This window comes from Carassius carassius, chromosome 46, assembly GCF_963082965.1.
Source record: "Carassius carassius chromosome 46, fCarCar2.1, whole genome shotgun sequence".
Lineage (NCBI taxonomy): Eukaryota > Metazoa > Chordata > Actinopteri > Cypriniformes > Cyprinidae > Carassius > Carassius carassius.
In genome coordinates, this window is record NC_081800.1 from 21,425,821 (window position 1) to 21,438,650 (window position 12,830).

The 12,830-nt window shown below is 34.7% G+C and overlaps 1 protein-coding gene across 1 annotated transcript in view; it reads right to left on the minus strand.

Annotated features, from left to right (window-relative positions):
* cpne9 (copine family member IX) overlaps positions 1-12,830 on the minus strand; it is a 46,374-nt gene that overhangs the window by 18,694 nt on the left and 14,850 nt on the right. Inside the window, exons 4-8 of the mRNA XM_059541032.1 lie at positions 10,581-10,684; positions 10,417-10,456; positions 10,298-10,300; positions 9,762-9,838; positions 177-240 (exon numbers count right to left, since the gene is read on the minus strand). Coding sequence (XP_059397015.1) covers positions 177-240; positions 9,762-9,838; positions 10,298-10,300; positions 10,417-10,456; positions 10,581-10,684 — 288 coding nt within the window. The remainder of the gene's footprint in view (positions 1-176; positions 241-9,761; positions 9,839-10,297; positions 10,301-10,416; positions 10,457-10,580; positions 10,685-12,830) is intronic.

The following is a 12,830-nucleotide window of genomic DNA, read 5'->3' on the forward strand; positions in this document are numbered from 1 at the left end:
TACAAAGAAATTGATGGTGGATTAACTGGGTAAATCTTTATATTCATTCCTTTTCCTGTCTCTCTGTGCCTAATCTTAACAAAAAAAAGCACAAAAAACCCTTCACCTTAGGCATTTGGCTTGATGAAAGACTAGTCAGACTAAGTGTGTGTGCATGAGGATAGTTTTGTACTGACCCGACAATTGCTGAGTTCCTCAGCTGTGAAGATAATGCTCCCACATTTCTTCCCAGGAATCCCCCTTGAGAAAAGATAGATAAATGCTTTTAAACTTTCAATAAAATGTGGGGTAACGTTTTTAAAGACAAGAGTTCAGGTCAACCCCTCATGAAGACTGGCTCAGTTTTAAGCACACTGCGAGGCCACTCAAAATCAGGACAAATAAGACGACTCCATTTTTGTGTGCCTTTTCCAGAGTTACCCAAGCACTTTTTGCTGCTAAGAGCTTTCTCCAGATCAATTCGACTGCACTAACGGTAATGGTGGGCCACTTCAGTCACTGAATAACCCACATCGAACCTCTGAAAAGTACATGATTCACCTGAAAAGAGGGAAAGTGTAGGGAATGGGGGGAAAAGGTGATGAAGGTTATCTAGAAAAAAGATTAAAGGCTGATGGTGAGGATGAAAGAATGTGAGGGAAAAGAGAAAGATTCTGAGTGAAAGAGAGGAAACAGCAAAAATTAAGTGATGGAACATTATATTGCAATGAAAGACACTGAACACACATTGATTTTTGGAAGTTAATAAAAATGAAATTACATATTTCTGAGTGAAAGAGGGTATTTAATAAAAAAATGTAGACTGCAGATTAAAAGTTTTAAATAATTAAAAATGTAATCATTTTTAAATAAGTCTCTTATGCTCACCAAGGCTGCATTTATCTGATCAAAGATATAGTAAAAACAGTAATATTGTGAAATATTATTACAATTTAAAAACTGTTTTCAACATTGATAATAAGAACCATCACTAATAACTAAGCACCAATAATAATTAATAATAACTGCACAGCAGATTAGAACAATTTCTGAAGGATCACGTGACACTGAATACTGGAGTAATAATGCTGAAAATTCAGCTTTACAATCTCAAAAATAATCATATTTCATTTTATATTAAAATAGAAAACAGCTTTTATATTGTAATAGTTTTTCAGAGTATAATTGTTTTACTGTATTTATGGTCAAATAAATTTAGCCTTGGTAAGCACCAGAGACCTTTCAAAAACATACAAAAAAATACATTAATTATTTCAAACTATTTCAAAGGAATTGATTGGTTTGTGAAAATCATGTGATCAAAAATAAAGCTTGGTGAAATCAGCTGTAAATGAAAAAGACTTTTCGTTTTATAACATGCATCGATGAATCGTTCAAAATAACACTAGGAACATCCATTAAGAAGTCAAAAAGAGTCATTTCTGATTTAATGCGGACTCAAAGTGGACATGGGCTTATGCACAAAGCATATCCAATAGCATATACTGGAGTCTGGGTAGTCTAGTACATTTGTTATCAAATTATAAAATGAGGTGATTGATTAAAGCTCCAAAGACCTGTCTCCATGGCCACAGACTTTCTTTCATCATTTTTAACCCTCTGGAGTCTAAGGGTATCTTTGGGGCCTGGAGAAGTTTTGTCATGCCCTGACATCTGTGCTTTTTTCAGTTTCTTATCAATATCTGAATGGGTAAAGTCTAATCTCACTGTAAACAGCACAAACTGGGCTATAATAATATGTAAAATGCATGTATGTACATGATTGTGTACATACACAATCATTCTAAGTGGTCTCATGCCATCTATACATTTGATTGGCTAAAATCAGATTCCCATGGGAACAAATATCACCGCAGAAGCTGAGTGGCAGGTTAGCCTGATACTTAAGTACAGCCTTTGATCCTCCATCTATTCACACACACACGTACATAAACTCACAATGGTATGCACACACTCACCTACTGACCACCTGCAGTCTAGAAATCCAGTTAAAGCTCAATGATGCCAAATAGGAATTTAGACTGAAGGACATCTAAGACAGGCAAGCGTCCCACTACGCTCCTCATCTCCCCCCTCCTGAGACACATGTCAGATCCAGATATGCAGGTAAGATTCAGTGAGGCAGATCTGCCATGGAGAAGCTAGAGGTGGCATGGAGTCTGAAAATGACTCTTTGCTGTGGGAAGTGTTTTGTCAAGTTATCTCCAGCTGGCTGAGCTGTAATGAATATAATTATATAATAGTTTTTAAAAAATACAATGCTGCATATTATTATAATCTTGCAAATTTTACAGTGCAATCTGGAGGGAAAAAAATAAAAAAAATAAAATAAAATTTGATCACGAGGATCACTCTCCAAAATAGGTTCCTTTTGTCTTCCTAACCGATGTATAAATAATGATACAAATATCACAAACGAAAATCTAGTAATTTTTTTTTTATATTTTCTGTCTTATCTTGACACCTGTATTAAAAGTTTACAAAAATTTCCATCTAATCTATTTGAGTTTAAAACAAATAAAAAATAAGTAAATAAAAAATTCAAGCATGGGTGCATTCAATTGATCAAGTGACAGTAAAAGTTTTTTTAAATCTATTTCTGTGCTGTTCATTTGAACTATATTAGAATGATTTCTGAAGGATCATGTGAGACTGAAAACTGGAGTAGTAATTCTGAAAATTCAGCTTTGCATCACAGGAATGAATGCCGTCTTAAAATATATTAAAATAGAAATCAGTTTATTTAAGTTGTAATAATGTTTAACTATATTAAAGTTTTTGTGTAAAATGGATAAGTTCTATATCCATTTTACTTTTGCACAACAAATATGAAAGTAATTTCTGAAGTAGTTTCAAAATGGAAAGTCTTCACAGAAAGTAGCACACAAATGCAGCATATCAGCTAAAACAGAAAATGAACAATACTGGACAAAAAAAGCAAGCTACTGATTTTTTGGTGTACAAATATAAAGACCAAGTAAGGAGAGAGTTCAGCTTGTCTGAAGAGTTCACATCTTGCCCCAGGCATCAACTCATCATGTTCAAGGTCACACGTGGCTCATCATAACCATACACTCTCTCATTACTCAGTGCTAGCGAATGTATAACTCAAGAAAGCTGTCAGTGTAACTAACTCTTCGGCATTCCCTTTCCTGCTGCTATGGAAACAACTTATAAAGGTGAGCCGAAGAGGTTTTCTGCAGTCTCCATCACTGCCACCATACACAAAAGAACAGGAAGTGCCACTAGTGTAAGTAATACTCGACTCTACAGAAAGAAAAAGAGTGAAATGAGAGATAACAAAAAAATATTAATAATAAAAATAAATAAAAAATCACTGACTGACAGGCAGGAAATGAATGAGGGAATAAATTACTAACATTTAATGAATGACATTTAACATTTCCAGAAGATATGTCTTTGGATTTAGAGTTATTGCACTCAAATACCTCGCTTTCAGTTAAACCACATTGTGGTATGAAACTATTCATGGTCACAGGCGAAGAATACACTCTTTTCCAGCTGGGCTGTCACCTCTCTAACACAGCATATCTGACAGACAGAGCAAAAGCATCTCAAGATTTTATCGGAGAGCTTCAAACCCCCCCCGCTTTACTGTGTCTGTGCCAAAAACATCCTCCCTGCATGTTTAATCAGAGTCCTCAGCAGCCTGGATAAATCTGGGCAGCATTAGAACTGAGACGCTGAGTCCCTCTTACAGGACAAAGACATGCAGCACTGCTGTATGTGTGTCACGAACGCACCAAGAGATCCTTCAAAAGCACAAAAATGACATTCCAGTACAAATTTGTTATTCAAATTAGTAGTGTGCCCACATATCAATTGTATTCACATTTTACATGTACAAAGTGCCATTGTTTGGCAACTATAAAAAGTCTACAGACAAGATTACTTTTAGCAAAATAAATAAAATAATAGCAATAAATTATACATTTTAAATTAAACACATGCATTATTAATAATTGTATTAATATGAAGAATTATTCATAATAGTGTGAATTATTAATTGTTGATTTTCATATTATTTAATATTTCTTTTATAAATAAAAAAATTACATTTTCTACAGAACATTTGATGGCGCTTACCCATATAGAACTCACCACCACAATGCTTTGAACTCAATGCCATAGTGTTTTAAAAAGTGTTGGGGAAAGTTACTTTTAAAAGCAATACATTGCAATAGTACATTACTCACCATAAAAGTAACTAATTGCATTACTTAGTTGCTTTTTATAATGTAATGCGTAACAGTACTCTTGCATTCCTTTTCCTCATCTGAGCTGGGCTTGCTTGTTTGTTTGTTTTTCATTTAAAAAGTTCTATCTTTAGCAAATGTAAAAGCCCTTTCACAGCATAATTGAAATGAAAAAGCCTCAGTCATTCTGGATCGCATGAGGAATACGATGAAGGAGAAGAAAGTTCAATAAAAAAAAAACATGAAACACAAATGTCATGTTTATCTAAAGTCATTTTGCTTATTAGAATGGTTGAATTTAATCAACAAAGGTTAGCAGCAAAGATATTGGTTAATAAAATTGGATGAAATACAAAAAGGATATTGGTGTTATTTAACATTTAATTATTTGCGTTATATTCTGAGTTTGCATTTCAGTGTTTTTATTCATTTTGAGTCTAGAACAGTAACCGTTATGTTTATACAGTACTCTGCACTTACTCCTGATTTCTCTCAACATGGGGACAGGAGAGCTGTCAGTCAATAAATGGGAAAACAAACAAAGTAACTGTATGGTTACACAGTTTGTGTTCAGCAGAAGAAACAAACAATCTGAGAGTGAGTAAATGGTGACAGAATTTTCTTTTCTGGGTAAACTATTCATTTAATTTATCATTTAACAGGCAAAAAGAAGTCATTCAGAAAAGTAATAGCACACCTCTTCTCTATAATCTAAGGTCTCATTTATAGCACAAGCATTAGAGAATGACTTCTAATATTTCAAGTTATTGGTTTGTTCATAGAGCATATTCCACTAATTATTTACTGAGTATTTTCTGTTTTTTTTTTAAATCATATTGCTGATGTTGCTTTGTATCATGCAAAACAACAGCCCTTAACGGCAATAAAACCAGTTCAGAGCATGGCCTCTTGGGGCTTATTGCTTTAATTTGTCATACAGCTCTTCAACTGGCATGTAAATGTGGCAAGATCATGCAGCGAAGCATTGTTGTTCCTGTAGATAAAATGGCATTATCAATATAATGGGGCCTCATAAAGGTGAATTGCATGAATTTTAAAATACTCAAGCTGCTAAAAATACAGTTCGAGAGACCAGCACGTTGTGTTGCTGAAGTACGCTGCAGGTTCAGCCATGGGAACAGACTGTAGAGAATGAGTAAACTGGCCAATTAGGCAATGATGGAGGGGATTTTAGTGAGCATGCACTGATCTCACTGTAGGAGAGATAGTGTTTGGTCAAAGCAGGTTAATAGCTGTCAAAAATGCCCTGCTCCCAACAGCACTCAAAACACAGATTGTAGAGGTGCAAATCAGAGCAATTAAGCAGCCAATAACTGTCTGTCAGAGAGGAAGTATTGTAGAGAAATGCAAATGAATACCGTATCTGAAGTGCCTGATCCAGATAAGCACAGTGATCATGTGACAGTTAACTTGATTATGCATAATGAATTTTAAAGGCCACACTGTGTTTACAGGTCTGCTGGCTTACAGATTTGGCACACACACACATCTGGCGCGGAAATCAGGAACTATGCTTAAGTTCTAAGCTTGTGGTTCGCTCTTAATAAGCCAGAGACTCTTCTGCAGGTCAAATGCAACAGCTGTGTCCACAGATAAAAGAGCTTGAGATACGCTTAACCTCATCCACTAAAATAGCATCACCAGAATACAAAGTAAACATTGAGATATTCCTGTGATTTTGGACTTTAGAACCGAAATGGGTATTTCAGCCAGGAATGCATCATTCTGTCATCATTTACTCAGCCTCATGTTGTTTCAAAATTGTATGCATTTGTTTCTTCTGTGCAAAAAGATTATATTGCACCCCACTGACATTCACTGAGGTTTAAAAAATATCTTACATCTACATATACACACATATATTTAAGAGCTATGGCACAAGGCAATATTTTCTGAGAGTGGAGACTTATGGGTTTGAATCACACAAGTTGAAGCACACAAGTTGTATGGACTTCTCTTATGGTATTTGGCATCAATTCTTCAATTATTTACCCTTCGTGTTCCAGAGAGGAACATGAGGGTAAATAATTGATCAATAACTGATGAATTGTCCATTTAATGTTGACTTCGTATTTAAAAATAACAGCTATTTTACATTTCTACTGAAAAATCAATAACAAGTATTTCTAACAAAATATGAAATAAAATATGTATACATTAGTCAAATAAATGTGTCTACAGATTAACAGGTTAATGAACTGTATTACTTGTAATGAACTACTTTCTAATACTTTTTAAAACAATAAAAACTATTAAAGTTATGAATTACAATTATAAATAAAAATAATATGTGGTATTATTAATATCACTAATAAATGCTGATGAATTATTTTTATCTTACTGATTAATAATTTGATGGGGTTCGCCTATGTAAAAGTTAGTCTGCAGTGCTCTGAATAGTTTTGCTAAATGGTTGCTAGGGTTTTACTATATCATCTAAGTCAAAAGAGCAAGACTCTAAAAATGGCTCAGATCCATTCTTCAATGCAGCTCTAATGGATTTTTTCTCTATTTTGTCCAAGAGGCAAAAATAAGTCATTTAGAAAAGTAATAGCACACCTCTCTACAACAAGTGTTACTATCTAATGTATCATTTATGGTGCAAACAGTACATCGCAACTTATAATACTTAGTTATTGGTATGTTCAGAGCACATACTACTAATAATTAACTCAACATCAGTGACATCATATTTGGCCTATCCAATATCCAACGAACTGGTCAATGATTATAGTAGATAATACATTAATTATATATATAACAATTATATTTTCAATGCAGAACAGATGTCTAATGTGTCAAAAATGTATGATACATCTGTAGTGTACTGAACATGTAAATGTTTTCCATGCAACGGAGTGTGAAAATCAATTTCAGCTAGTGATAAGTGTCTAATCAGAACACTGACTGTAGTGTTTTTGGCAGTTTATCTGGATACACTTCGCCCTCATACATCTCAGTATAAACCTGTGACAGCGCTGCTACTATGATAAATGTCTCCAACACTGAGGGTATTTTCACAGAAAATGTCATGCTTTCTTTTTAGCTAATTAGAAGCTGAGTTTGTGTGTGTGTGTGTGTGTGTGTGTGCAGGGGGTAAAGAGTTAGAATGCGAATTATATATGAAATAGATTGATCGAGTGTGTAGAAAAGCACATGGGCGTAACATTAGGTAATATATTTTCAGCAGTGACCAATGACAAATTACCCACCTTCTAATGGAGTAATTCTTCCTACCTGCATGGCAAAACATATTTTAGGAGCTGATTTGAAAGATTTTCAATACTCATACATGCCAAATAGATTGCAATCTGTAAAATTTCAAACCCCGTGCTGAAACATTGACACCCGGTCTGGTTATTGTACAGCATTTTACATTCTCTCATCTCAAACATTCCTGGACTGAAACCAGGTTGTCTAAAAATATTTTGCTCAGCCTGACAGTATATGGCTCTCTTCTATCCACGCACATTTCCTCCACAAATCCACAACACTCACATGTGGAAATGAGGCTGGAGAAAAATCAGGCCCGAAGGGCCCCTGAATATGGCACGGAACTCTTAAATCCCCATCTCCGAACATCCTTTGGCATCCTTATCCTTAGGACTCCCTGGCCTTATCTTGCTAAAACAGAGGGAATTGGATGTATTTGCCCAAATGCAGTGATATGTAATTGATAAGCCACTAGTCTTGGTGGGTTGCCATAGAAACCAGCAGGTAATAGAGTAGTACCTCTTCCTCCACACTTCCACCCCAGTGTGTTACAGTATCTGCCCACTAGCTCTTTAGAGAGACTGGCTGACCTACTAAAATATGCCTATTGCCGCCAACCTTTTTCCTAATCCGCTGCTCGACGCTTGCACAGCACAGCAGAAAGCGTGACACGAAGGCCAAAAGGAGATGGCCCATTTAGTTTTTTGCCCCATGCTGTGTCACCATCAGACGCATTTACAAAAAGCTGCCCATCTACCATGCAGTGATACAGAGCGTGTACACAGCACCCTTAATGTTCTTCGGGGAAGAAAACCAGCTGCTGGAAGGGACTTACAAACTATTTTCCATGTTCTTCAGGGGTTTAGTCACACTGTCTAGCCATATCTTCATTGTATTTCATTTAGCTTTGCAAGTGACTTAAAATAACTTATATTCCGATCACTGAGCCCCATTATGGAAAAGCATGCAAATTTCACATTTGAACACATCAGTTGTGTGTTTTTGCTTCATATGTCATCCATTGTTGCTATTGTTAACTAAAACTTTAAAAAATAACAATTTAAATGTTAGGTAAATTTTTTTTTACAATTAAATTAAGATTCATAATAGAAAATAACTGGATTAAAGTGACTTTAAACTGCATACATTTACAAATTCAGATTGTTTTCAGTAATTAAAGTAAAGCTGTAATGTAACATTTAATTATTACATAAAAAACTAGTACCTAAATTAAAATTACAACTGAAATAAATTAAAGTGACTTAAAACCTCATATAGTATATTCAGATTTCACATTTGAAAGCATTCATCATGTGTATTTGCTTCATATCCAGTGTTGTTAATGTTGGCTAAAACTATTACAAACTGTTTTCAGTAATTGAAATAAACTGAAAATAAAATAAAATAAACATTAGATGAAAACATTAAAACCTAAACATTTAACTAAATGTTAAATATTAAATAAAATAAAATAATTAAATAAATAAATAAAAAACGGAATAAAGCTAAATAGAAAAAAACTAATAAAAACAACAAAAGCACATAACAAAATTACTAAACTAAAATAATAAAAAATACAAGCTGATTCAAAATATTAATAAACACTATAACTGTGTATAAATAATATTTAGCACTAATGTCATCATATAAAAACCGCATGTAATTTGGCAAAATCACATATGATTCTGTAAAATGACAAGAATGATGTGGTTATTCTGTAAGACCAAATGCAAGCAAGTCCCTTTGAAGGCATCATCCAGACACCCTATTTTGTGCTACTGAAATAGATCGTTAGAGTGACCCAGATATGCTGGACTGTGGCAGCCTGTATCTTAATGTTAAAATGCCACAGTCACCAGAGTACCATCCTTACTCAAGCCGAAGCTTAATTAGTTGTCCTCACCAAAGCTTTTGGGATCTATTCATGCACAGAACTGCTCTGGATTGATACGGACACAGAAGGTCTGCTAGACTGAGAGAGCCCAAACAAGCACCTTGACCACAGTTAAAAGCATCGATTTTAGAAGTGCTGTCAAAGAGCTGGTGACCGTAAAAGGATTTTGAATCGTGAGCTGCACAAAAAATACCAATTTATCAACCCATTTGTCTTATAATCATCATGAGAGCACTTGCTATATAAATGAGCTCAGCTGGGCCATGCAGGCTAGATGAATTTATGTCTTCCATGTGGTTAAATCTGTGGCCTGAATCAAGACCCCAGAGGATTTGGAGAATTTTTAAAGAATTGTTTCCATGGTACTGTGTCTTATTCAACATCGTGTCAATGGTGGAAAATAATCAAAGACTTACGAAAGCACCCGCTCGAGTCTTGACCCAGTGGACCCAATAATCTCTCCTAGAGTGCAGAAAGTCTGGCCGAGGAAGGACTGTGGGAGACAAAACAATGAAGGTAAATCACAGTTCTGTGGGTTTCCTGCTCCACAGACACAAATCAGCAGCGACAGTCCCGTCTGGAAAATCTCAGAATGATGGTATGAGGACTCACCTTGGATACTGTATGTCACTGAGTATAAAGACAGGTGAGGCCTGGCTGATGAAACTCTAAGCAATGGAAGGGGTGAATCAATGACATGGAAATGCATACAAAAAAGCAAGCGAAAAAAAAGAGAAAAACAACAGAAATAGAAGACGAGACTTTTAAAACTACGACAGACTCTTTCATGCACTTTTTAAAGGACGCAGAGGGTCTGGGCTTTGAACATGACACTTTTTCTTTTTTTTTAAGAATGACAACTCAAAAAACAAATTGCATTTTCTTTGTAACTATTTTTGGCATGACACAGAAAACAAGCAATAGATAAATTACACTCATTTACAGCTTGTACCTTCTGTCATCCACATCCATTGTAGCAGAAAAGACATTAAATCAACAATTAAAGTCAAACTTGCCTCGTGACTTGTCTATCCATTAGCACAGCATGTGAGACATTTAAAGTTTGCTTACATGTTTTGAGATGTTTGAGCTTCTGGAGTCCACATTGTATCTGCATCAAATAAGCAAAAGATTGAAAGTTAATTGGAAGATCATGTGTAAAATGCATTTTTTCACTGTCTATGGGTTTTTTTTTTTCCTTGAAACAAAACGAGAGAGTGTTGTCATCCACTTACACATCAAACCGAAGGTTCTGCTTTTCTTCAAAGAAGTAATCCAAGACAAACTTCCTCACAAAGTCAGGGTTCAGAGTGTTGTCAATCACTTCTGTTCGACCAAACTAAACAAGAAAGAAATATGCATCATTACATTAAATCTTTTCATGGCAAGATAATAAAAATTATAGATACATACATAAATTATAGATACATAAAGGTCATTCTCCACAAACTGGGTACAAAATAAATAATTAGTGAAAGAACATGCTTAACTTTGTCAGAAGATCAAACCAAATACCTAGAAATAATACATTAAATCATAATGTTATTTTAAAACATTTTACAGCAACACTTTTACAGGAGATTTGCAATATTTCTAAACCTGTTGCTAAAATTTGGGATAAATAAATACAGTTTAAAACTCTGAATTGTGTGATTGTAATGTTATAAAAAAAAAAAAAAATAGAGAGAAAATATCTAAATATAAATATAATATTTAAACATAAAAAAAAAACTTTTTATTAATATTGAACAACACCAGCAGGGCTAACAGAGCTGTATGGAAGCATATTTCCATCATGAAATATAAAAAAGTAACTGTGACTTTTTTTATTACAATTTTAAGTTTATATCTCACAATTTTGATTTTTTTCAAATTTTTTCAGAATTGAGACATATAAACTCAAAATTGCAAGATATAGATTTCAAATACTGAGAAGTAGACAAAATTGTGAGACAAGTCACAATTTCCTTTTTTTTTCTCCAAATGATTTTAGATTCGCAATTGTTTTTTTTGTTTCCAACACAGAATTGTTTTCTCTTTTCTGTTTCTTAAAAATGCAAGAATCAAAATCAGAATTGTGTGATATAAACTCAGAATTGTGAAACAATCAAAATTCCCTCTTTTCTTTTTGTATTCAATGGTAGAATCAGGCTCCCACTGAGTTGATAGACTTAACATTATAATGTAGTTATAGTTAAAAAACACATAATTTTGACTATTTTCTTGCCAAAATTTGTACACAGTAAAGAATAATATATATTCCCATTTATGAACACCCCTATCCTTTAATGGAACATGATACTTCAGATGAATAGAACAGAAAACATAAAAGAAGCTAATATTATCCACTCAGCTGTATGTAAAATCTGCACAGAAGGAATTACTGATGTGCCAAAGCATAATAATAGTTGCTATGATCATATTTTCATGATCAGAAGCAAAATCAACCCTCAGACTTCCCTTCTCTCAGCAGACTCAACAGCAGCCTGAGCTCTGCATGAATGTGGGGCAGGAATAGCAGCTCAGTGTGAGCTCGTACAGCTTCCTGCCAACATACACATGCCTGAAGCAATCAGACAGTAATTCCCATTGGGCAGGAGTCCTTGGTGGAAATCACCGATGGCACAGAGTAATGAACTATTGATTCCTAACTGAGATTCAGACCAAAGATCATGTTCTCAACTCCCCAGACACATAATCCCACCTATCAACTTGATATCCACGCTTTCCATTATCTGCTCCTGAAAGTTCCTGGAGCCGATCGGTCCTTGACTAAAGATTCAGTGACCGTTGGTTGCTGCATTATCTGTTTAGGGGAGCTGACTGTTTATAATGCAGTTGCTATGCATGCTTTTGGAGGTACTTGTAATATGAGTGGGCAATTGAGTGTTGATATGCATGCGGAGAAAGCCACTGGTCTAGATACACAGCAGCTATATAAAAGTACAGTGAATATTTCATGATGCCATCTGGAGAGCGAGATATCTCTAGAGAAGTCCAGAGTGCCCCCTGCATTCCTCAAATATCCCATAGCAAACTACTGTTTTTTTTTTTCCAATACACATATGAGACTTTCCCTAGAGACTACTGATTCCTCAAAGCTTGGCGAGGTGGTGGAATACATTTAGTAGCTGCATTTACAATTCTGACAAAAGGGTCATCTTTAGGATGATTTTAAAACACTGAGTACAGTTAGATGGACCATTCAGCACTGGGAATATGCTGAAAAATACAAATTCTTTGCTTCTATCTACAGTATTTAGCATGATATAATAATTTCTGTAACTTCTACTATATTCTACTACACTCTGCATAATAATTTCTGTAATTTCTAGTACTACATTATAAGTTTTTTTATGAGTGTCACGTTCTGTTTTGATTTCTGTTTCTGCATTTCATTTTCCATTTTGTTGTCATACTGTAGTTTCAAATTGGTTGATTATGTTCACCTGTATCTTGTTTAGCTCCTCACTTTCCCTGTGTAT